Consider the following 27,442-nt stretch of genomic DNA (forward strand, 5'->3'; position numbering starts at 1 on the left):
TTTGTAAACTAAAAAAAAGTGTAGTATGATAACAGAAGCGTATTGTTATACAGACCCGCGGACGGAGAACGCATGTGTTTGCATGAGGTGACACGCTCAATGTGCACAGGAAACTATCGCTACACGAGTTGCCTCCCTTACCTAGGTCAGTCTCGCGATTTCGTAAAAGCCGGAGCAAAGCAGGTGATGTGAGACCTGCATGCTACAACCAGTTGGAGTGCAATGTGAGAACCACGAACTGCGACCACTGCGACATCAGCACATACAACAAAGTTCCAGGAACGAAAATTGGTAAGGATTGCAAGTAGACATTGCGTAATTTTAGCAAACAAGTGTGCGCGGCTGTGCAGAGTCGATATGCTGTAGCGGCATAGCAAGGGAGACCACTTCGAATTTACCGTAATACCTCAAACTATGGAGCGTGAGGTATATACTTGATTATGTGAGCTGGTTTCTTTGGAAAATTGTTTTGGACTTTTGAATGGTGGATCGGGTTACTTTCTCATTTTGGTGATGGACCAAAGTCTTTCTAAAGGTTATGGACAGTTATGTGGTCTTTTGAGTGAATATAATCATTAAAATATATACTACTTAAATATTTTTAAAACTGCAAATTGTTAACTTATTTCAAAAGTATTATTTGTCTTTGGTTACAGAATCCCTGAGCTGTTATCTTGCCTTCTGCTTTTAACTAATTTCTGACCTCGTACCTATGACCTATTGGCCTGCAGTGGATGTGACAGAATGCATTGTGTATTCTATTATTGATGCAAGTTAGGGATTAAGAGGTTAATTGAATTTTATTGATAAATTTGCATATTAATCAATAAAAGATTTTATTGATATATTTCCAAATGCAATGAATGTCATGTGAATTAATTTATCGCCTCCTTATTAAGATTAAGATTAACTTGCACTAATTTTGAAAATTAGCCGATTTGTCGTTATGTTTGATTAGTATCGCCGTATTACACTTGTTCTTTGGTTTGCGATAGATACTGTACGTACATGTGCTCGGTTGTCTGTTCCTGATTAACTGAATATTTGCCGCGTTGTTCCTGTAGGCGTTCGACACACTTTAATCAGAGCCCTACATTGGCAGAAATGCGGTAATGTAACCTCACATGCGTGGAAGGTCTCCAATTCATGTCGGCATACTATACACTGGTCGGGATCACACACCCGCCGAACCGGTGACTCGCCCGTGTCGTAGTATCGTGTGGAGTGCAAACTATTGAGCTTTGATAAATTTGAGGAATAAATGCAGATTTGCGGACGCGAAATGTTGTCGTGGCGTGTAACACCCACGAAGCGACGGTCTATTTTTAGCCCTGATACGTCCCGACATGTTTTTATCTAGATCAAATGCAACTGACGGTACACTGTGCGCAGTGCTAGCAATTTGAACGCTTTCCAGAACTACTCGCTTATTTGCAAAATGTCAGACAAACCACCGACTGCATTACATGAATATTAGCACAATATTAGCAGTTAGACTTTGAAAAAGACGAAGTGCTATGTGAATTCTGGAGAAATTGATCTAAGAATAGCCACTTAGTCATGGCTTTTGAGAGCCGCATATGTCTTGGCGTGAGCCGTTGTATGGTCAAAGTACAGCAAAACTAAGGAGGAAGTTTAAATCTAATAAATACACCCCCTGTAGCAATTAGGTTTGGGGTTTTGACAAATGCAGCGACCAACCACGAGACGTATGAAATGACAAAATCCCGCGCATTCATGGACGAATGAACGGTTGTAAATCGCTTTTTGTTTGAATGAACAAGCCAAGGTTATGGCTATTTTTAGAAGTGACATAACACGATCGGAATGACAGTTGTAGAGGCACGAGGTTCACGGCGTAGTAAACAAGAATTGAGGTCACAGGAAAAAATGGAAAAAAAGATATGCACATTGTACCTGCATTGTATAAACAGAATAAGGCACTGTGGTTGTCCTGAGAATTGTGGGATGGATAGAAAGAAGAATGAAGGGTGTTTTCAAATTGAAAAAAATCCACATTGCATAAAATTTGATTTGTCAATTTTGATAGCTCATATCTATCATATATTTTGTTAATATCTGAAAGTAGAAGATTTTATAATATGTTGAAATATGAAAACAATGTTGCATTGTATGGATAAATTGTTTGACAATTTATTCATTGTATGTCGTCAATATATCTCATAACTAAATAGAAAATGTCAGCTGAAGATATTATTTATGTCTGCCCATGGGATATTGCTAGTATATATCTTTGTAAATAAATTATCTGCTCAAATTTGCAGTCTTTGCAGAAAATGAACGTTTTGATCAAAGAGCAAAGAATGTTATGATATTGAATGCAAATATGCATCCAGGAATATAAGGGGGAGTATATATATATATATATATATATATATATATATATATATATATATATATATATATATATCCCTTGATGTAGACAAATCATTAGCTTGTGTATGTATGAAATGTTCCAAAGGACCTTATAGGCCCCAAATATACCATGCTTGCCATTGTGAGTGACTGCTGTAAGCAATGTTCCAGCTATACATATCACCAGCCTGTAAGTCATCAAGTCTAGACCAGGCAAACCGGTGAGTGAAGGCATGAGCATCGACCAGTGCCGTCGGGGCGCGATAACCTACAATCAAGTCAGTCTGACCATCAGAGGGCCCATTACACAAAGCAATCTCAGCGCTAAGATGATTGTAACTCCCATACTTTAACATAGACTTACAACAGTTGTAGTCCTAAGATCGCTTTGTGGAACATGGCTTGATATATTGATATATAGTCAACTATTTGGCTACTATGGAATTTGGCTGATATACTGAGGATTAGAAGGTGACAGTGAGACCCAGCTGATTGTGTGACCTTGCCCCCTGACAGTGGGAATCAGTGTCATTCAGTCAGCCGCTATTATGCCTGTTTCAGACTCTGTTACGAAAATACCTCTTGATGTAGCTGTAATATTGCAGGTTATTTTTGAGGCAAGATTCACACACTGAAAGACATAGAATTGGTCTTCAGCAACCCATGCTTATGATAAGAGGCGATTAACAGGATTGGGTCGTCAGATGCATGTCATTGTATCCCAATTACGTAGATCTATGCTCATGATGTCAATCACTGGATTGTTTTGTCCAGACTTGATTATTTACAGAGTACCATCATATTGCTGGAATATTGTTGACTGCAACGTTAAACAACAAAAAACAAACTAAAACACATTCAAATGCTTTTTGGAGTTGCATATATGATGCAGGCCGACTGTATGCATCACTGACCTTTTAGTCAACAATAAAAATAAAAAAGTGAATGATTAAGAAAACGTGTAATTAGGTAAATAAGCCCTGCTGGAGCTGGTAAATCATCACTATATATAGAGGCTGTCATGCCAGTGTGTTTTGTGTTTCGTCCTAGGGTCAGTGATTGGTGAGTCAGACAGTTACAACGGTCCATATAGTTTAAACTGAAACGTTTTTTAGATCCATAATTTTTCCATGTCAGTGATTGCCTTTTGCTGCAATCGATCTGTCAGTATTAGTTTTTCCCGTTCATTTGTTCAGGGCTGTTTGCAATATAAAAAACAAGAGCAAGAACTGTACTAGCCAGACAAGAACTACACCTGGCCTTGACTATGGGTTACTGTTCATGTGCTTGCCTGTCACTTTAGTTTGGAAGAATAGGTCTGGTTAATCGTGTGTCAGGATGATAGTTTATTTGGACACTGTACTAAAAAATCATTTAGCATGCTATATTTCCTATTCAAATGACAGACAAGTATCATTAAGGCTGGGAGGATACACCAACTGTGCGATCCGATATGTATCACGATACCTTGCTCACGATCCGATACGTATCATGATGCTTGCGTGTGGTCTTACCTGTCGTCCCTAAGCTATTGTTTGTGGTAGACAAGATGGCCAAATACCTGGCACACTGACGATTTACAGCTGGTAGTGACAAGTATGGCATAATGGATGAAAATACTTAGTTTTCACTTCTAATTAGCATTTAGTGGAACAGTTATTAAAGCAAACACTGAATGTTAGAATCAATATTTTTTACTTAGTGTGCGACTTGATCGAAGTAAAAAAAAGTGATCAACTGATGCACCGTTGTATTGTCTAACAACTAAGTATTACCTTGCAGAAATTTGAGACTCGGATCTTTGAGGTGAGGTGAGGTGAAATGGGGTTTAACGTCGCGTCCAAGATTATTGCACTTATATAGCGACGTGAATGCACGTGTATGTGTGTGTGTGTGTGTGTGTGTGTGTGTGTGTGTGTGTGTGGCTGCTTGTACTAGTCCGGACTGATGCCGATTTATAGTGCTAGCTCACTGAGATACCATGCCGCAGTTTAACATGAATACCCCACTCCGAGCCGACCAGTCCTCGTTTTAGCCCCTTAATGCCGAGCGCCAGACAGGGTAACAACAAGTACCATCTTTTAACGTCTCTTGGTATGACGCGGCTGGTGATCGAACCCCGGACCTCAGATCTTTGAGACTCCTAATAAGGTTATCATTAGTGTTATTGTCACTCAAGTATAGTCAGTTGATTGGTTAAAAAGCAATCTCATTAAATTCAATCTTTTACTCTGATTCGACACCTGCACCTGTCTGTGAAGATCGGACAACGCCTTCATATAGGATACTGCCAGTGTTGAACATTTTCAGCAAATCCACGTCCAAGCTTCTAAATGCAGTTTGAGTTAGCCATGCATTCTGACTAGCACATCTAATTTCTTCATCTCAAAACAAACAGAAACAACGGTTCCGGATGTATATAGTAAGGCCATGCCACTATCAGTGGTTGACCTGGGTTAGATGAGGTGGTTAGAAGGGCCTTCTACTGGTCAGAACTGGCAACCAAATGAATCGGGCGGTTACGCTCGGTCACTTGGTCAATGGTGTATCATCGTACCCTAAAGACATTGATCGTTGTTCGCAATATCCGTATATGGATTGTCTGGTCCATTTTCATCTATTTACAGGCTATATATATATAATATAACTGGAATATTGCTGAGTGCAGCATTAACAAACAAACAATTATCAAGATTACATTGTTGTTGATGTTTTAAGCACCCTGTCATGTCTGAGCGCCATGACATTGACACCAAAACGGGTTTTCCCTCAGAATATTTTGGAATTATTTGGTGTATTTTGTAAATATTGAAATGTCCCTGTCTGTGGAGGTGTGTCAGCTTCATGCAGGGAGGTATGGTGTCAGAGTAATAGGTCAGGTTTATTGAGTTGGTTGACAAGTAGTGCATGACAACTGTGTACATGTAAAAAGGAAAATGAGAAGCAGCTGTTTATCTCTGAAGTTTACTGCTCCCCTATTGATAGGGATACAGGGAGATTTTATACTACAGGAAATTATGTTCATTATGAACACTTATGATGACATGACGGATATAACAAACTGTTGTTTGGGACCTCACCTGGCAGTTTGCTGTATTTTCGTATTATAAGTATTATAGTAATAAATTACACAGTTGTAACAAATGTTATATTTGGGATAACACTTTTTTTTGTAAAGTACAGATTCTCATACCTTTTTTTGGATGAGTCCCATCTAGGATTCGAACCCACACCGCCGTGCCAATTAACACTTGTGAGAGGGATACACAAAGTACATGATCTAGACTACCAGTTGTCAGACTTTCATTTTTGTGGATCGGTGGCTGAGAGGGTTAGATCGGTGACTTTGTGTGCTGATCATTAGGTGCCGGACGGGACTCAACCCCCCCAAAAGTACGAGAATCTGTACTTTACAAAGAAAGTGTTATCCCAAATATAACACTTGTTACCTTTGACCACGTTCTAAATGGCATTGTGTGTTCATAGTCATACAGTTGCTCAGAAAGAAAATGTTAAGACTTAAATTCAGTGTACATATTGGGTTTGTTATTGTAACTGATTCGATCAGTACCTATCCGTGGCTATTCTGGGTTAAGAAACCTCCACCACAACCGATATGGTCGAAGGAGGCGACTAAACAGCCCGAGTTGAAGTGATAACCTAAGAACTGTCTCCTAGTCTCTGCATGTGTACAGTTTGGGCGGTCCATCCTTCAAGCTCCCTGTCGGGGCGGTCGGGTAGCCTAGTGGTTACAGCGTTTGCTCATCACTTCGAAGACCCAGGTTCGATTCCCGACATGGGTACAATGTGTGAAGCCCATTTCTGGTGTCCCCGCCGTGATATTGCTGGAATATTGCTAAAAGCGGCGCAAAACAATACTCACTCACTTAAGCCCCCTGTCACAGTATTGCTTGAATACTACTGGAATATTGTTGGAAGTAATGTAAGGCAATACCATGCACTCAGCAGTTGAATATGGAGTAAGTGGTATTTCTATGCCTGGGCCTTGTTTCACAAAGGGCTTGTAAGCTACAACTGTCGTAAGTAGGGCAGTTACGATACTCATACCCCTGAACGAGTTTGTGAAACTGGATCCAGGAATGCATGTGGTTTGGGTGGCTGCCATGAATCAAACCGGCAGTTACAAGCTCCATTTATTGTAATACATTCATTGTGATCGAAAAAGTTTGTGAATGATGTTTCATTTGATGAATGGGGTTGCCACTTTCATGTGAAGGATATCACATTTAAGAGCATCTACACTGAAACACTTCCTGTTGAGAGACATGCACTCGGTCCCCTATAGCTGGCTCAGACACGCCTCCGTTAATACTGGATACATGGGTTACCGACCAGTTCACAGTTAGTCCAAAATAATTGTGAAATAGTCAACTAAATTCCTAGTCCCTGGTCTAAATGGGTTTGTGACATCTACACTATCATATTTAATATCTTTACAAAGTATTAGAGCCCCATCTTAGAATGAATTTTCTGTGGCTAGCAGGATTTCCTGTATTAAGGCCATTGCGAAATTAAGACCATGTGCATAATAACGGAAAATAATTCCGTTTAAGGCCTATGGGCTTAGATTCAGATTACTTTATGCAAATAATATTCCACAACATGAAGAAGGTTGTAATATAGTTATCTTTTTCAAAACAAGAAATATGATGGTATTATGCATTAAAGAGAAGTATAAACATTAAAGACTCGTGAAGACCAGGGGTAGAGTAGGTCTTCAGCAACCCATGCTTGCCATAAAAGGCGACTATGGTGTCGTAAAGGGCGACTAACAGGATCAGATGGTCAGGTTTGCTGACTTGGTTGATGCATATCATCGTATGCCAATTGCATGGATCGATGCTGATGATGTCATTCACTGGATTGTCTGGCCCAGACTCAGTTATTTACAGACTGCCATCATATAGCTGGATTTATTGCTGAGTGCACGTTAAACAACAAACAAGTATAAACATTAAAATTAGTTTGAAGTTACTGTGTCGCTGTCATTTCAGCTTTCTGGCCTCGCTCCTTGTAAAAGTCTTATGTTGGTGTTCTTGAGTCTGCCATAATCCTTTTCGAGTTTAAGCCCTGGCCTAATTTTCAGATAAAATATTATTTTCCTAAAAGTGATATTTTGTGTATTTAAGCCCAGGTTTTAACATCTGGAAATACATGAATGCAAGAAAAGTCATTGTAAAGCTGAAGTTGCTTCAACACAAATTCGTATGAAAAATACTGTATAGTGTAACAATGTGTGTTGATACCCAATGTAGGCTGACTTACCTGTATTTCCTTAGAGGTCTGTTTCGCTGTTCAAAGGCCGGCCTCAAGAACTCTTGAACTCTATAGCAAAGGTGCCATGTCTTGCATATCGTATGTTAGACATGCATATTGCTGTTTTGCAGTTAAGTGAAATGTGATACACTTGGGCCGGCACCTGAACAGGTGCAAATTACAAGTCATCCCCTGAAATAGCTTTTTTAGCAATTTTCATGTGTCCATATTTATGAAGACTCACTGGTTATGGGTGTAGTTTAAGCAGCAGTGATATCAATCAGAAGGGGTTACTGGGGTTACGTGATACCCTTCCCTTCAACCCGTCCATCAGAAAATTGGCAAATTGTGCCCTTCTGTGGAAGTGTCGTCAGATCAGTGAGGTATTGTATAGGAGTAAAAGATTTGATGTATAGGAGATTGGAGTATTGTGAAAGGAGGTGTAAAACCTACTCACTCCCACTCACTCACTCACTCACTCACTCACTCACTCACTCACTCACTCACTCACTCACTCACTCACTCACTCACTCACTCACTCACTCACTCACTCACTCACTCACTCACTCACTCAACCAACCAACCAACCCAACCACTCACACTCACTCACTCACTCACACACCCACCCACCCACTCTCTCACTCACTCACCTACCCACCAACTTCTCTTCGTTCACCTCTCACTCACTTACTCACTCACTCACTCACTCACTCACTTACTCAGCTGAATGTCTGTCTGTCTGTTGCAGGGTTGCGTGTAGTAGATGATGACGTCTGTGTCAGCGCCATCTAATGTCCACGTGTCTATTATCAGCCCCATGACATGCCCTGACCAGGTCCTCGTGTCTCAGGGTGGAACGTCCTCCGCCAGGATGAACTACGTGCAGGACGACCGGCTCCAGAACTCCACCAAGCTCATCAACATGAAGAACCTGGTGCAGGACGAGAAACTGGTAGTCGCCACGCTGGCCACGTTGCAGTCTGGCGGCCCCAGCGACATCATTAAAGAGGAGCTCAAGTACATCATCCAGTCTCGGAGAGTGGCGGAAGGGAAAGGGGAACTTAAAGTTGACTTTAGTCCACCCGAGAAAAATGAGGTAAGAAATGTGGATTATTGTTTGGGAGCTTTTAACTATTGCAATATCATTGTTCTGGCAATACTTTTGCACTTGGTGTACATGAATTAAGGATGCAGTGATTTAACTATGCAGTTCAAGTGCCCATGGCTTGATTGTAATAGTATTGATGACTACCCGGTAGTTAAAATGTCAGCATTTATCACTGATGAGGAACTCACTATGGATCGTATCAATGAATGCGATAAGACAAGAAATTCTGTTTTATCATTTCTTTTATTTCCCCAGCCTCTGAAATAGTTCTACAATAGTACTGCAATAGTTCTACAATAGTTCTGATGTACTACTGCAATAGTACTAAAATAGTTCTGCAATAATATTGCAGTAGTTTTGCAATAGTACTGCACTAGTCCCCCAATACCCCAATAGCCTCTTTTGTTCTAGACACAGTGTCAATACCAATAGATTGGATTGATAGAGAAGTTAGGGATACACGGACATGTAGTGTTCATAATAGCCTTTGGTTATTGGCTGTGTATATAGTTTCTATATGGTTGTAAATAGTGTAGAATCTCAGCTGTGGATATGGCTGAGGAAGATGCCAATGCATTGATACATTTGAAAGTAAATGAAGGGCAGGTAGGCTTGTGGTTTAAGTGTTGACTTACTCCACTGAAGACCAATCTTCCCGAGGCAAGAGAGTTAACTGACTATAAAAGTCCAGTTTCCACCCTTGCCGAGCTTGGCTGTGATTATGGAGTTAGATTTTGGCTGGACTAACGAGTCTATGCATAGTCCAATCAAAATCGCTCACCGAAATCAAAATCCAGTTCGTAAACCGTCATGCAGAGTTCGGTCGATTGCAGGATTTGCAAAGCATGTGCATCACTAACTCATTGTCAACAGATATTTTCCTAATCTTTTCATGTTTTTAATCAAGGTGCTTACATGATTTGATGTACTTCGCGAACCATTTTTTTCACCAAATAGATCTTGATGGTAGATTAGATCGTCTTGACTGGGCGCCACCATTTTGTTTGAAGCAAATGCATGTGATACGAGAGGTGGAATCTGATTGGTCCATATAGGAGAGGCATAGAATGGACATAATTCGTTATAGCCACTGGTGGCGCTACGATCGAGCCCAGGAATTCCAGTCTAGTTCGGCAAGGGTGGAAAACTGGACTTTTGAAGTCAGTTTACGCTCTTGCCTCAGGAAGATGCTGAAGACCTGGTTTGAATCCCAGCATATGTACCATAGGTGAAACCATTCTGGTGCCTCCTGCCATCAGTTTGCTGGAATATTGCTGACAGTGGCAAAAAACAATACTCAAGTGAAGATATTTTCCCCCATTTCATATTTTAGTTTGTTGTAAGCTTTTGGATGGAAGTGTTTTCAGTCAGATATCACAAACCCAGTCACCCCTGTGCTGTGGTATCTATTGTTACTGTACATATAACTGGCAAAAGTTGGATAGGACAAACTGAAGTTATTGGTTGATAGTGACAAAACTGTTACATTGAGGATGGAAAAAGTGAGAAGAGATAACAGCTGACACAGGGAAATGATATATTTGACATCAAAGTAACATCGCAGTAACTAACAGATCAAAGATCACTGATTGATGCTAGAAGAAATGGACCTGAGAAGATCCGGGTTAGAATAGGTCTTCAGCATCCCATGCTTGTCATAAAAGGCGACTAAAGGGATTGGGTGGTCAGGCTCGCGTACTTGGTTGATGCATGTCATGATATCCCATTTGCGTAGATCAATGCTTATGATGTTAATCACTGGATTGTCTGATCCAGACTCAATTATATACAGGCAATATATGGCATTTTGTACCTTCCCAAGGCAAAGGTGTTAACTGACTATAAATGTCCAGTTTCCCCCCTTCCTGAACTAGGTTGAAAGTTCTAGGATCGGTCAGAGCGCCACCAGTGGTTATTATGAGTTATGTCCCTTCTATGTCCCTCCTATTGACCATTCAGATTCCACCTCTCATTTCACTTGCATTTCTTCAAACAAAATGGTCAAGAAGATCTGATCTGTGATCAAGCTATATATTGTAATAAAACGGGTCTTACCTCGCAAAGTGTATCAAATCACATGAACACTTTGACTTAAAACATCAAAATATTTGGAAAATTTTTGTCGATGCCCAATTGACGGTACACATCCTTTGCAAATCCAACAGTCGACCAAAGTCTGCACGTTGAAATCCATTGTGTTTATGAACCAGGTGTCAATTTCATTATGGGATTTTGATTGGACTATGCATAGACTTGTTAGTTCAGCCAAAATATAAGTCCATAATTCCAGCCTAGTTTGGCAAGGGTGGAAATTGGACTTTTACAGTCAGTTAACTCCCTTGCCTTTGGAAAATGGGAATATTGTTGAGTGCTGTGTTAAACAACAAACAAAGTTATACATTGACTTCCCAGACAAATGAAAGAAAGTGGTCCAACAATCAAAAACAAAATTTCCATGTTTAGGACCATGCTACTATATCTCTGTATCAGAAAAATGTTATCTGCAATAATTAATTGTCCAATACTGAAAGGCACAGGTGGCCCAGTCGTTTAAGGCGCAGCAATTCACTGTGCAGAGTTAAGTCCCTTGCGAAACCTATGATTGTGGGTTTGAATCTCGGGATTGTCCCAATCATGTTTCTAGGTTTATCAGCACCATACCTGTGCTCCTCGGATTCACCGAAGTGGTAAACGTCTGTGACCTGCAACACTTCCGTCTTTCCTGTTTACTGTTAAAAGCGGCGTTACAACTCACTCACTGTTGATATTGAAAGGTCTCCCTCCAGGACTATTATTCCTTTCTGAGACTATTAATCATGTTTATTAGATAGATACTCTCAAATGAAACGTTTAGGATGATGTTGTCTGAGTTGAATGATATGTACCGTGATATAGGATCCAGTTTGTGCTGGTCCACTTCTGAAAGTAGAGACAGACTAGTGTGTGGGTGTTCCGTAGTCCCATTTAACCCTCTAGCCGAGAGTGCTGGAGCCCCGCCGTGCGGCGAATGAATATAAACCGGTCTTCTTTGCACAGCTTACACCAGAAGAACTTAAAAAGGTTGAAAAAAGGAAAGAACAAAATAGAATTGCAGCCAGACGTTTTCGGCAGAAGCGACAAGAAAAAAACTGGACTCTGATTTGCGTAAGTACATTAGTTTGAATACTTGAAACTTTTCTAAATACTGATTGTTTAAATGTTCTCTAGGTTCAATTCATAGGTTATAAAATACAATTGACATTTTATAAATTTTGTTGTTGCTTACAATGTGGGTTTACAAATACTAGACAGAAAGTTTGCCTGTGCTGTACATTGTTCACTACACACTCTTACCACTCAAAGTTAGACGATTACGTTTCCTACAGTTGACCAGACACTGTTCAATAGTTATGCTCCCTACACTATTGACTGTCACTGTTTAAAGGATCACTCCCTACACTATTGACAGACACTTTTTAACAGACCACTCCCTACGCTATTGACAGACACTGTTTGACGGATCACTCCCTATGCTATTGACAAACACTGTTTAACGGATTGACAGACACTGTTTAGGGGATCACTCCCTACACAATTGAAAGACACTGTTTAATGGTTCACTCCCTATTGACAGACTAGGTTTAGAGATCACTCCCTATTGACAGACACTGTTTAACGGATCACTCCCTATTGACAGACAAGGTTTACAGTTCACTCCCTATTGACAGACACTGTTTACAGATCACTTCCTATTGACAGACACTGTTTAACGGATCACTCCCTACGCTATTGACAAACACTGTTTAACGGATTGACAGACACTGTTTAGGGGATCACTCCCTACACAATTGAAAGACACTGTTTAACGGATCACTCCCTATTGACAGACACTGTTTAATGGATCACTCCCTATTGACAGACACTGTTTAACGGATCACTCCCTATTGACAGACAAGGTTTACAGTTCACTCCCTATTGACAGACACTGTTTACAGATCACTTCCTATTGACAGACACTGTTTAACAGATCACTCCCTATTGACAGACACTGTTTAACAGATCACTCCCTATTGACAGACTGTTTAATGGATCACTCCCTATGGACAGACACTGTTTAACAGATCACTCCCTATTGACAGACACTGTTTAACAGATCACTCCCTATTGACAGACACTGTTTAACAGATCACTCCCTATTGACAGACACTGTTTAGGAGGTGCTTGTGTTGTTTCAGCAACTGGAACAGCTGGAGGAATACAACATGCTTCTCCGAGAGAAGCTGTCCAAGCTGAGTGAAGAGATGCAGACACTGCGTGGGTCCATCCTCTCCCACGTCAACACCTGCCCCTGCGACGGCCAGCACAGCCTCATGAGAGAACTCAAGCCGAACAACACATACCTGCCGTTGTCATGACAACAGATTCACTCAACTTCCTTACTACTGCCATAATATCGCACCAAAATAGAGTAAACTCTGTCCTGATTTAGTGTCTACGTGCATATAACACAGAAGTGGACGTATAGCATTTGAAAAGAAAATGTTGGGGATCACTTGTTTGAACTCCAAATGAGATGGAAAGAATCGTGTTTAGACGTTTATGCATGGCGCTGTGATTGGCCAAGTAATTGTGTTATGACATTGTTGTCAAAGTAAGGCCAGGCTTCAGTAGGTAGTTGTAGTAATGGGTTATGTAAGCTGGTTGTCCCTGCTGAAAAGTCAGAAGTACCAGCTGGGGTTAAATTATCGTTTTGTTAGGAAGGACTCAGTGAGTGTGGGAAGGACACCCATAATGTCATAGAAGATGTTTCTCAAAAAAGAGCTCGTAGGGAGAACGGAGCAGATAGTTTTCAACAGCTGGTCAGGAAATGGTTTGTAAAAGTGAAATGTTTCAGTTAAGGCATTAAAATTAGTGATGTTACTTTGAGTGAGGTGAGTGAGTGAGGGTGTTGTGTTTGAGGAAGGGGAGACAACTCCTTATGAGGCATCAGTCTGTGACATATCATTGAGGAAAAGAGTTTTCATACAAATCAGGTTCATGTTTGATGCAACGTACACCAATTGTTGGTTCATGTGTTTGATGTAACTGTGTGGACTACGGAAAGTGCCTGCTGAAGAAGAAGTATCTATTTTGAAGGTGAATGTATCGGTATTGTCCTGGATATTGTAAGAGTACTTTTTGATGTGGCATTAAAGAAAAATTATGCATTTTATACCAAAGCAATTTCACGTTGATAAGTTGTATGTTTTTTGTTTGAAAATGTTGTACAATGTTGATTATGTTTAAGTTTTGTTATATATATATATATGCTCTACGTATTAACGGCCGTTTATCGACTTGATGGGCTGAAAACACTTGCTCTATCGTTATCTTATGGTGTATTTTTTGTAAGTATTTATTTGATACAGTATAGGGCATCATTCCATCTGAGTTTTGTTACATTGGAGAACAGTTGAATGTGGTGTGGACGAGTTTGTGTTTCTATTAGTTTTTTTGTGTGTCAGTTTGTTGAGACTGAAGTTTGGTGTTGTAAACATTTACCCAGGATTTCACTGTTTGGAATCATGTACAGAAGAACTTTAGGTATGTCTTTAGTTGCATCAATTTTTTTTTAAATTGTTTGAGAGATTTTAAAACTTGGATTCTATTACCAGCAGAATTATGTGGTTCCTGGTACTTACCTCTCTGGGGTAAAATGAACCCTTAGACAATAAATATTTTCAATTTAATGACTGTTTCATAGACTAACATGACTGAATCCATGAGACATGATAAATAAAGTTAGTTTTGAAAGTCAGTTAAACAAGTATGTGTGAGGTCGTTTGTAAACTGTGAAATCATGTACAAGGGAGCTACAGTGATGTTTTGGTGTTATTTTTTACAACTTTGTACAACTTGTTTATAGCTGAATATCATATTACATGGAGAATACCACTCTCACCCTCTTTAACAGTTGGTTTGAACAAGCGATGCTATGTTTGCCTACCTACACGCCTTTACTAAGCGAGCAATGTAGTGTTGACTGCTACCTCACCTGTCTTGGACTTTACTACCAGAAACCTTTTAACATTTTGTTGATAAATGGTGTGAAATTTTTTTGAGATTACATGTGAATTGTAGTTTGAGAAATAATTTCATTGTTGAATACTTGAGCTGGAATGGGTTACTTGGGTACTTGGGATGGGTGGGTACTGAGAAGGACCCAGGTACCCTCAGGACTACCCAGACACGTGGTTAGTCACGTGATATACTGTTTAATAACAAAAATTATCTAGAACTCTATGGTTACACTACAAGTCGCTAATGTTCACTTTCCTTCGGACTTTTGTATATACAGTTTGAATAAAGGTAAAGCTTCAGTCAACTTCAGTGTATGCATGACCAGATTATTTTATATATGTATCTAAATACATGTTACCAAGGTTGCGGTCAAACTATTCCCCATCAGACTTTTTTGTAAACATCTCTTTAAGACCAACAGCAGGTTCCTGGGTGGGGTGGGGTAGGGTAGGGTAGGGTAATAGAGGTTTGGGTACCCGGGTAGTAAAGTTGGACTCGTACTTGAATACTGTACTTGATGTTGGGTGAAACCTTGGATGTCTATACCCAGTTGATCCCTGCCTTTCTGGGGATTTCTGTCAAAATCTCTTCATAGAGAAAATAGGGCGTTTCTACTTATGACAGATTTATTCAGGATTCCAAACTTAATGCCCTTGGAAGTTCAATTTGGGGGGAAAGTTCAGTTCAAATTTTTCAGTGAAATACAAGTCAATTAACTGAGCCATAAAGTTAGTTATAACTGTATAAGGGCGGTCGGGTAGCCTAGTGGTTAAAGCGTTCACTCGTCCAGCGAAGACCTGGGTTCGATTCCCGACATGGGTACAATGTGTGAAGCCCATTTCTGGTGTCCCCCACCGTGATACTGCTGGAATATTGCTAATTTTTACGGACATTTGCTGCAGACTTGGGACTGAATATCGGCCTCTGAGCTGGTGTAGATAAATGTCAGTATGACTGGACAAATGATATCGCTACTGTAGTTGCTGCTGGTCTAATGGTTTGCAATACAGTGTACCGTATTCGACGTAATGAGCGCTCAGGGCGCTCTCAAAATTAGAAATAGGGGGCTCTTATTAGAATATAATTTTGGTGAGAGAAAGAACAGAGTTGAAAGATCCTAAATTTAGTGGTTTATGCTGACAGCCTGAAATGATACAAAAGAAAAGTCTGTGTGTATTATACACGACAGATATATTTTCCAGAATTTAATTGCCCATGATTAAGGGTGCATATAACACACGAGTGTGTATTATACCCGAATAAATAAGTCTTGTGTGCATTGATCAATCGGAAGGGGGCGCTTATTACATCAAATGCGGTAATTGAAGATAAAGTTGTGAGCTGAATAAGCTAAGGTATTGTCAAAGAGCATGGGCTTGTATTATCTTTTTCATGTGAGGGTATTATTAGGCAAGGTCTAGTTACATCAATTACGGTAAGTGTCATACAGCACTACCACATGGTATCTATGACTTGAAATTATCCTACTTATTTCTAGATTCCCATGAAAGGATTCTGGGGGGAGTCTAGCTGTGGGTTAGAATTGGTCTTCAGCGACCAATGCTTGTCATAAGTGGTGACTAACGGGATCGGGTGGTCAGGCTCGCTGAATTGGTTGATGCATGTCATCGTATCCCAGTTACGTGGATCGATGAGTAAGATGTCTATCACTGGTTTGTCTGGTCGAGACTTCATTATTTCAGACCAACATCATATAGCTGTAATATTGCTGGGTGCAATGTTAAACAACAAGCAATCAAACCAATCAGATCTTGTACATACCATTGGTGGACATTGCTTGTATTTCCGTTCTTAATGGTCATAGTACCATCTTGATTGTTATTTACCCAGAGACAATACAATTTTTGTAATTGTGGCCATTTATCGATAACTGATTCCACATTGTTTGTTCTGTACTAAGCTTCTGATTATTCTTTTGAATAATAATAATGATAATAATAGGAAATTGCTGTGTCCAATCTCATTAAAATCAGATCTTAGTTCTCGCTGTTGCTAAACAAAGATCTGGGGACATCCCATTACGGGTGATGTCAGAACAACCTTTCATACAACCAATCAGAGCGTCACTTACCAGATCATGAAAGTGACAGACGGAATGTGTTTTCTAATCATGCAACCTCGAAATATTTAACAGAGGGTATTCCGATTGACAGTTTTATGATTATATCCAATGATTATATCCATACAATCTAGGCAATCTATAAGCCATTCCAGAACTTTCTTTTCATCGCCAGTTTGAAACTAGTGTCGTAAAGCTCGAGAAGTTGCCTTCTGATTGGCTAATGTCGATTTCTTGTCAGTCATTTCATTGATTAGTCAAAGTTAGCGAAAGGTCGTTCTGACCGTTGCAAAAACTAAGATCTGATTTTAATGAGATTGTTGCTGTGTCTTATCTTACATGTGTAATTCAAAACATGTTGGGGCCCTATTTTCAATGTAGTAATGCTATATTAACTTTTGGATAGTGTCTGAAGTAAGAGTGTGTATAAAATATTTTGACATAATTCAAGATAATCATTTTTAAACAATTAATTTAACACATTTTTACGTATCATTTTTCTGAATATTTGATTGTTATCAGTGATCCAAGCATTTTGATACAAAAATGATCACCAATATTGGTTGTTTGTGTGTGCAGAGATGGTAAATTGTTCACTATTAGGCATAAATGATTTTATTTCGTGTTTTTTCATTGTAATAATCATTGATTAATTTATTGTCACTGTGTATATGTTGCAACAAGTTTCTATTTTCATAATCCAGAATATTTTGTGTAATACACGTTTAATATCCGTGATGCTTGTGTTTATTGTCAGAAAGTAATAATGTGAAACAATGCAAATATGTTGTGTGCTATTATAAAGCAACTTGTAAGGTTTGATCAATGAGTGTCTGTACATACCTGATAACAAGTCGTTGAATAAGTGTCTATATACTACATGAACTACCCACTCACTGTATTCAGAGGCGCATCCCCCCGAGGCAAGATAATTAACTGACATAAAAGTCCAGTTTCCACCCTTGCCGAACTAGGCTGGTATTATGGACTTACATTTGGAGAGGACTCAGAGTCTATGCATAGTCAAATCAAAATCGCGCAACAAAATCAAATCCGGTTCGTAAACTGTAGCACAGATTTCAGTTGATTGCAAAGAATGTGCACCGCCAACTCGTCCGCAGATATTTTCCAAACCTTTTCATGTTTTTAATAAAGGTGCCCGCATGATTTGATGCACTTTGCGATGTAAGACCCGTTTTATCACAACATAGATCTTGATTATCAATCAGATCGTCTTGACTGGGTGCCACCGTTTTGTTTGAAAAAAATGCAAGTGATGGAATCTGATTGGTCCATAGGAGAGGCTTAGAAGGGACATAACTCGTAATAACCACTGTTAGCGCTATGATCGAATTCCAGCCAAGTTTGGCAAGGGTGGAAACTGGACTTTTAAAGTCACTTAACTCTCTTACCTCGGGAAGATGTCAACGGTGGGGCATGACTCAGTTGTTAAGATACAGTTTGTATCAAGGTTGAAAGGTCATGGTGACACAAGTACTCCGATTATGATCAGATTGGGAAACTAACAGAGTTTTCTTAACACGAATATTTACTTTTGGCAGGAGACTAAATATATGTTGTTGTCAGGCCACACAGTTTTTATTTTTCGTTTCACGGGCCTGCCACCACTACCAGCAGCCGGAGAAGAAATCATTAACTATACAAAGAATTATTTTTATTATGTCTTTCGCTACTAAAATAGTCCATCAATAAAAACATGTTGTTCCACAGAAGAATTATTTTCAAATAAATAAATAAATAAATAAATAAATAAATAAATAAATAAATAAATAAATAAATAAATAAATAAATAAATAAATAAATAAATAAATAAATAAATAAATAAATAAATTGCTATTTCTTTTCATTTTTATTTTGACCGACCTTGTGTGGAAAAGCTGGAGTAAATCTGTGAAACATAAAGTTTAAAAAGTGTGGCCTTATATATGATTAATAACTAGCACCTATGAGCAGTGGTTTAATGGACATGATTTGTCTGCTGAAGCCGAATCGGCATCAGTAGGACTGACTACAGACCCAGCCAAGTCAAAGAAGAGAGAGAACAGTTTCGTCTATTGTATGCTACTCAAAAGAAGTTAAAGAACACCTGATCTGTTCATATTACTATAGATAACAAGTCAAATGTTTCGGAGATACCTTTTACCTAGTTGTGAAAACTCAAGTTACACTGCAAGACCACATACCTGGAACAATGTGTGAAGCCCATTTATGGTGTCTCCTGTTGGGATATTGGTAAAACTAGCATAAAACCATACTCCAGGTTGGAAGGAATCGGTGTACTGTATCAATACAATGTGCTAGGATTATCCAGAACATTGTTTTGTGGTGTATACCATCCTGCCCCTAGTGGTTGTTCACAGCTTCAAGATGTTGTATATACATGCAGTGATATATACAGTAATTGTTCAACTCATCTGTGGTTTCTCATTGCCTAGCAACAGTAATATCTATTGCGGTGGGTGTATAGAGGGAACCGATATTTTCAGTTACGGTAGATGGTTTGAAGGTCTTGGTTACTGATGGCGCTGATGTCTGTTATTCCTCATAGAGTCCCAGTTGCATTTATTAACATGGATTGTAAGCTTGTGTGGATCTAAAGATCCCCAAATTATGTCCAATATATATATAATGATGTAGATTATTTACATTTAAGTTCAAATTTCATTTTCAGCTGATTTTGTGAATTGGAGTCGAGATGCTAAGAATTGTAGCACTCGCTGTGTGTCCTAATGTCTATGGTAGAAATATTGCCATAATTTTAAAGTAATGTCAGAGTAACACTACTTAATGAATACTTTCTCCAGTAAATGAGCAGGGATCGGGAAAGAGTTAATATGACTGAAATGGTTGAGCTGTACTGTCATTTGGGTTGTCGAGGTAGTTGTTTTATATTGATAGATATTGACATCACTGTCCATTGTAGACAATATATATTGTAGATTGCGACATTCAGCGTAGAAACTTGCTGGGAATGCAGATTGCAAGAAAATCATTTCTTTCAGCATCACTGATTTATATACAGTGTACTTTTTGTTAATTTGGTAGTGAAATAAAATGATAGTACTTATGAATTTTGTTTGTGTTTGTGTGCATTGGATTCAACAGTGGACAGACAGACAGGAATTGTTATCATGAAAATATATTGTATGACTGTTTTGTAGTCCACAATATTGATAATGTGTTATAAGAAACTGACTCCCAATGAAATCCAAAGTCTTAAACAAATCACATCGGGCTTGACATGGAACTGATGTAACTGGAATGTGTTCAAAGCCTTGTTAAACCAACCTCACTAACTCTGTCATGAAAGTGCCTTCCGTCCACAGGAACCCAAACTACATTTCATTGGCAGACAAATTGATTTACATATTATTCATTTTTAAAAGGGGGATTTTTTATAGTTCTTATTTTCTTATAACTATATTATTAACTGAGAGCTTTTTAATTCCAATATTGGAATTTTTAATGACATTAGGCAGACTTTGGTCGATTTTCAGTCTTTGACTGATCCATCTCGTCAGTAACCAGGGTTTCAGTCTACTGCTTAGCCTGAGATTGTCTTAAATAATGTTAAAAAAACATACCAGAAAAAGGCGTCTATGCTTGTCGTTAGAGGCGACTAATGGGATCAGGTGGTCAAGCTCGCTGACTTGGTTGATGCATGTCATCGTATCCCAATTGCGTGGATCGATGCTCATGATATCAATCACCGGATTGTCTGGTCCAGGCGCGATTATTTACAGACCTCTGTCATATAGCTGTAATATTGCTGAGAGCGGCGTTTAACAACAAACAAACAAACATACCAGAAATAATCACATATATACCAAGGGGACAAATAAAACATCAAATTTAGATCGGTTAGTTCCTGCTTCAAGGCACTTGGCCATTTTGGCTCATGGAGGTCTTGGGATGGCTTTCGGAAGTCTTGGGATGGCTTCTGGAAGTCTTGTCCATGTAGCTCAGCTCATCTGGGTTTAATGTCATAGGTTTGTATCAGGTTTTTGACCAGATATGCAATACAATACTTAGCTTGGGGTTATTTAGTGGATAAATGCATATGTGCTGATACGGGGAAGGGGAGACAACTCCTGGGGAATACACCTGGGCCAACTGAAGATGGACATGTTGACTGATTGCAGTCTGCAGGTGTATGTAACTGTCATATATCTCATAGCGGTATCAGATATTTACACAAGGGTGTAAACATTTGTTTACTTTTTTTCTATTTAATTTTAGCATACAAGAATGAGATGTTACAGTAACATAATATATTAAATATAGTTACCAAATGTCTCTTTGTCTCCTCATCCCTGTGGAAGAGCTTGGCAATCAGATGCATCTATTTTGATTTTAACATTTTTTCCCATTACCATTTTTGCATGCATCATTATGAAATTTGCTATACAGCGAGTATGTAGTAGGCAAATATGTACTATGTTTTGGGGCATATTTTGATTTTTGACCCTGCTCTGCCGTTGTATCAATAGCATCCTGGTTTGACGTACTGGACTTCTTTCATACTATTCTTATCATAATCTACGGCTTTAATTTGTATTAGTTTGTTTATGGATTACTTATCTCAAAACTTGAAGTCGTTGATAAAGAAACAAAAACACAAACCTTTAATTTTGTCTTTATGATCAGTAGGTGTTGCAGAGAAATGCTCATTTTTTTATAATCCAATGTGATGATGGTCAAGCTCCTTAACAATTATTGTTGTGGGGGTCGTGGAGAGTCCATCTTTTGTCGGAACAAGCATGAATTTATTTTAAGTATCATTAAATGGGGTTTTCAGACCCGATGGTAGTAAAAAAACCTCTTAATTGAGAATTATATTTTTTTATACCTTCTTGATTTCTACACTCAGCCTATCCATAAATCAATAAATTAAAAAATGCCTGAAAAAAATCTAGATGAGCAACCCCAGATGCTGACTCTTTTCATCCATAAACCAAGTCCTAGAAAAGCCTTAAGCATGGAGTGATTAATAGGCAGTAGGAAAGACAGCATCTATTGTGAGTGTTGGAAGTGTGCAACGTTGGTGATGAGGTTGTCTGTTGCAGCTGACGCCCCAGGATGTGGAGAGGAGAGAGAAGCGGAGGGAGCGGAACAGACTTGCAGCTCAACGGTCGCGGGAGAGGGGGAAACGCAAGATGGATGAACTCATGCATGTAAGGATGTCAATGTTGACTTGTGGTTTGCTTTGATATGTACAACCCATGGGGATCCCAGGATAGTATAGGTCCCACACAACCGAGGCTTGTCATCAGAGGTGACCAGATACATCTGCTCACAATATCAGTCACTGGAATGTCTGGTCCTGACTTGATAATTTACAGGCTGCCGTCTGTAATATTGCCGAGTGTGGCATTAAACAACAAACAATATTGCTTCATTCCTGATATGAGGTCTTGTTGGGGTCCAGACCCCCTGGACCCTCCTCTGGATCTGCCTATGAAAACTCTTGTTGATATATTTATCAAAAGACGACCGCCTCCGTGGTCTAATGGTAGAGCGTCCGCCTGGAGAGCGGAAGCTCCGGGGTTCGATCACCAGCCGCGTCATACCAAATGACGTTAAAAGATGGTACTTGTTGTTACCCTGTCTGGCGCTCGGCATTAAGGGGCTAAACAAGGACTGGTCGGCTCGGAGTCAGTATACTGTGTCTGAGTGGGGTATTCATGTTAAACTGGGGCATGGTATCTCAGTGTGCTAGCACTATAAATCGGCATCAGTCCGGACTAGTACAAGCACGTGCATGAACATCTCTATATAAGTGCAATAATCTTGGACGCGATGTTAAACCCCATTTCACCTCACCTTTATCAAAAGACACTCAGGTGAGACTCTCTATTCCTCTGTTATAACTATTACGTGTTATGGCTCACAACTGATTCCTTGTGTTTCAGGAAATAGAACAGCTTCAGTCAAAGAACGCAGAGTTAGAGCACATGTTTGATGGTTTGAGCAAAGAGAGGGATCGACTCAAACGGGCGTTACTGGATCATCTGTCATTGTGCCCCAGCTATGAAGAACCCCTAAACTTGTCTCTGAAGGATACTTGAACGTTGCCAGTTTGGCAAGACTTTATCAAAAGCAGCTGTGATATGCTATATAGGTGGTGTGGTGGACACAGGTATTCACAGGTAGAGGTCACTGGTCCAGGGAGGTAACTCCAGTGTGACTGCACTTCACGGCCAGCGCTCTGCAGGACTAGTGCTAGAGGCTACCTTCAGTGAAACGAGAGGCAGCAAGTTGTGTTGACAACAAATGATTGGTTGAAGAGACTGAGGAAGGGATATGATTGGTTCTTGGAATGATTGAAGAATTGGGTGTGAATAATGAACAGGAACTGTTCAGAAGTGTGGATAATTTGCCAGTTTTAGTGGCGTGATTAATTATTTGAGTTGCAGGGATATAGGCCGATATGGAATTGTAAGAAGGATGTGGATTTGTGTTTAGAGAAGTATCAACAGTAATCTACAAGCACATGGAGCTTGCTGCTTTTGTCTGGGTCCAGTTGTCCAATCAGCATTTGTGTAATGTCAACAGGTGGTCGCTAGCCGTAGAGGTAGAAGAACGTCGATGCCCTTTAGCTGGGTCGGACATATATACAGCACCCATTGAGGTCTGCTTGGGTTTTGTTCATGTCTTTGTTGTCTGGGGACAGCATGTCCTCAATGTTACCTCAAAGACTACAATTGTTCTGTCTCAGCAGCTGTGCAGTGTGTTTGGTGTCCGGGTCACGTCTGTCATTGTTTTATTCCTCATCCAAGCCATACTCTCTTATCATTGTCAAATCATTGAATACAGGACCTCACATCCATCATTGAAAACAGACCCACAGAATCATAATGGAAGACCCCATCATTGTTGACCCCAGGATTCATTAGGAAACATTAATGACCAGTCATTTTGACTTTTTTGGACGCTGGAAGACGAACAACCTAGTTTTGTTGTTTTAATCAGTTCAGCAGCAAATCTGGTCCAAGGGAGATAACTCTTGGAAGACAATATGAGACATTCCAGGCAAAGTATCCTGTTAGATAAGGTGTGGGCAGACAATTGAAGCTTTTTGACTGGATATTTACAGGAAAAAACGTGTTTGATTGCTTTAAACCCGCAAACAGTTAGAAAAAAATGCTTATTACCGAAATATTGTGATATATAATCTATATTTTTTTTCTTGTTGTTGCATTTATTGACTTTTTCATGAAACATTTGTGTGGAACACAGGATGAATTTATCTTCTCTTTCAAAATGATTCATTACTTGTGATTCTCATTTGAGGTATAACATAATATTTTTCATGTGTAAAAGTGTTGACCATATTTTCATGCACTGTAAGGCCGACACATGACTGTTTTCTCGTCTGTGTTACGTTTATGAAGTTGTCATGGTGACAGTGCCATTATACCTCTATAACTGTCATATACTGTCATATATTTCCTACTTGTACTTAATAACTTTATATCAATATCATACATAATGATATAGTACTTAGAGTTACTTTCTTTTTAGTTTCTTAGAAAATTTGAATATTGACTATTGATTGATGTTTAGAATCACTGTAATTTACATCGTAATTCTGTTTAATCTAGGTGCATTGCTTCAGGAAGGAGCGGGGTATGGTTACCGTGGTAACTGGTATCGTGCCAGTTTATTTTAAGGAACGGTTTTGTAGCTTTTAGAGCCAGATAGTGTTGTATGTTGTCAGTGATAGAATAAAAGCATGAACTGTTTTTCAAATAATCATGCTTCATCCATAAAAGGTGAAGGTCAAGTTGAGAATAACTAGCCTTAGCTTCAGACTGTGTGCCGAATATTTTGTTAATGTTAGATCCTCAAAACACACAGAGTGTTGAAGCACGGGAAAGGTAAGAAATGTCCATTTTTGTACGACAGTTTTCTCAGGTAACAGTTCGAGGAGACAGAAATGAAAGGCATTCTCAGGTTATATCAGGAACCAGCTACTGATTCTCCCAGTAGCCAGCTACTCCAGCTGCTCTGGCTACTGGTCCTCCAGACAGCTGCGCTGGTGTTAAATGAGCATAGACATTGTGGAGCCATCTTTGAAGTCGAACAACCAAATATGGATGTGCATGTGTGCTTGATGATTTGATATCTCCATGTTTGGTGGAAGAATTTGATATTTTCAGAGCTAAGTGTTTGAATTGTACATGATGAAAAAACTTTGATTTTATTTTGTCACATGTGTTTTAATGGCTTGTACATTTCAGTGGAGTCAGTGTTGTGTGAGATTGTGTCCAAATGTTGGTGTGTAAAGGTTATATCTCAGTGTTGGTGTGTCTATGAGTGTGTGTCCTAATGTTGGTGTGTTTATGAGAATTGTGTCCTTATGTTGGTGTGTCTGTGAGAGTATGTCCTAATGTTGGTGTGTTTATGAGAATTGTGTCCCATTGTTGGTATGTGAAGGTTATTTCTCAGTGTTTGTGTATCTGTGAGTGTGTGTCCCAGTGTTGGTGTGTCTATGAGAGTGTATCCCAATGTTGGTGTGTCTGTGAGAGTGTATCCCAATGTTGGTGTGTCTGTGAGAGTGTATCCCAATGTTGGTGTGTCCCTGAGAGTGTATCCCAGTGTTGGTGTGTCTATGAGAGTGTATCCCAGTGTTGGTGTGTCCATGAGAGTGTATCTCAATGTTGGTGTGTCTATGAGAGTGTGTCTCAATGTTGGTGTGTCTGTGAGAGTGTATCCCAGTGTTGGTGTGTCCCTGAGAGTGTATCCCAGTGTTGGTGTGTCTATGAGAGTGTATCTCAATGTTGGTGTGTCTGTGAGAGTGTGTCCCAATGTTGGTGTGTCTATGAGAGTGTGTCCTAATGTTGGTGTGTCTGTGAGAGTGTGTCCCAATGTTGGTGTGTCTATGAGAGTGTATCCCAATGTTGGTGTGTCTATGAGAGTGTATCCCAGTGTTGGTGTGTCTATGAGAGTGTGTCCCAATGTTGGTGTGTCCCTGAGAGTGTATCCCAGTGTTGGTGTGTCTATGAGAGTGTGTCCTAATGTTGGTGTGTCTATGAGAGTGTATCCCAATGTTGGTGTGTCCCTGAGAGTGTATCCCAGTGTTGGTGTGTCTATGAGAGTGTATCCCAGTGTTGGTGTGTCTATGAGAGTGTATCCCAATGTTGGTGTGTCTGTGAGAGTGTGTCCCAATGTTGGTGTGTCTGTGAGAGTGTGTCCTAATGTTGGTGTGTCTGTGAGAGTGTGTCCTAATGTTGGTGTGTCTATGAGAGTGTGTCCCAATGTTGGTGTGTCTATGAGAGTGTGTCCCAATGTTGGTGTGTCTATGAGAGTGTGTCCCAATGTTGGTGTGTCTATGAGAGTGTATCCCAGTGTTGGTGTGTCTATGAGAGTGTGTCCCAATGTTGGTGTGTCTGTGAGATTGTATCCCAACGTTGGTGTGTCTATGAGAGTGTGTCCCAATGTTGGTGTGTCTATGAGAGTGTATCCCAGTGTTGGTGTGTCTATGAGAGTGTGTCCCAATGTTGGTGTGTCTATGAGAGTGTGTCCCAATGTTGGTGTGTCTATGAGAGTGTGTCCCAATGTTGGTGTGTCTGTGAGAGTGTGTCCCAATGTTGGTGTGTCTGTGAGAGTGTGTCCCAATGTTGGTGTGTCTGTGAGAGTGTGTCCCAATGTTGGTGTGTCTGTGAGAGTGTTTCCTAATGTTGGTGTGTCCCAATGTATGTTGGTGATAAAAGTTCAAGTGATGTAGATGTATTAATACTGTAACCAACGGCTACATCAATCCACTTTCATCAAGCAACCTGCATCATACCAACAGTTGCTAGAGGGGCTTGAGAGGGGTTCAGATATTTTTTATATAAATTTAACCTGCAAATACTGTATCACATGTAAGGAAAGACTTTCCGACTGCTAGTCCATGCATCCCAGCTCCATGTCTAAGGGAACATACATGGAGTTGGTCCAGTAGTTTCCTTACCGTTGTGGTACCGACATGTTCCCTGAGGATTGATCCTCAGGCGTCGGGACAAGCCAGATAGGCGCTGACAGTTTCGGCTGTTGCAGATTTAGCCTATGATAAGGGACTGACAACTTCTATATGTGGAGGGGGTATTTTTGTTTGAGTCAGGACTTTTTTTTCAGCAGGCACATAAAGACATATTTGTGGAACCAAACAATTTGCTTTGGACCTACAATATTTCCAGGATGTTATTTTTGCTCTGAAATTATTATTTTTTCTAGGATTTTCTGGATGATATTTCTTTTCTAATCCCACCTATCATCCACAGACTATCAAATGTTCAGATAAGATTACATCAGTTTGGCCTAGGAATAGCAAAGGCGTGTGTTGATTATGTGAAAGGGACTTAAATAGTCTGCAAGTTTGAGGTCAGGTTGGAAGAATGGCAGAATGGATCATTATGCCAGGTAAGATGTATGTTTATTATTTGTACTGTCAGAGTTTGTGTGAAACACAATGTACCATAATAAGGGCAAAGTGATTGGTGGAGAACTTGTGTTGGACTGTGAAACAGGTGTATCTTCTGGTCCTGCTCCAAGAT

At 39.7% G+C, this 27,442-nt stretch overlaps 1 protein-coding gene across 2 annotated transcripts; it reads left to right on the forward strand.

Annotated features, from left to right (window-relative positions):
• Positions 1-160: 160 nt before the first annotated feature.
• Positions 161-26,297, forward strand: LOC139442504 (cyclic AMP-dependent transcription factor ATF-3-like). Of its 2 annotated transcripts, none has more exons than XM_071223318.1 (4): positions 161-291; positions 8,402-8,749; positions 21,968-22,075; positions 22,814-26,297. In XM_071223318.1, the coding sequence occupies exons 2-4, from the start codon at positions 8,417-8,419 to the stop codon at positions 22,967-22,969; spliced, it is 597 nt and encodes a 198-aa protein (XP_071079419.1). In that variant the 5' UTR covers positions 161-291; positions 8,402-8,416; the 3' UTR covers positions 22,970-26,297. The 2 variants fall into 2 exon arrangements, with proteins under 2 accessions (XP_071079419.1, XP_071079418.1); XM_071223317.1 differs by lacking the exons at positions 21,968-22,075; positions 22,814-26,297 and adding exons at positions 11,798-11,905; positions 12,976-15,218.
• The last annotated feature ends 1,145 nt before the right edge of the window (positions 26,298-27,442 follow it).

Source organism: Haliotis cracherodii, unplaced genomic scaffold, assembly GCF_022045235.1.
Source record: "Haliotis cracherodii isolate W230 unplaced genomic scaffold, xgHalCrac1.p SCAF_5, whole genome shotgun sequence".
Lineage (NCBI taxonomy): Eukaryota > Metazoa > Mollusca > Gastropoda > Lepetellida > Haliotidae > Haliotis > Haliotis cracherodii.

Bases quoted from the DNA above. Each gene is read 5' to 3' on its own strand.
- LOC139442504 (XM_071223317.1), top strand. From the start codon at position 8,417: ATGATGACGTCTGTGTCAGCGCCATCTAATGTCCACGTGTCTATTATC. The intron at 8,750-11,797 runs GTAAGAAATGTG...TTCTTTGCACAG, and splicing joins GTCCACCCGAGAAAAATGAG to CTTACACCAGAAGAACTTAA. The intron at 11,906-12,975 runs GTAAGTACATTA...GTGTTGTTTCAG, and splicing joins AAAACTGGACTCTGATTTGC to CAACTGGAACAGCTGGAGGA.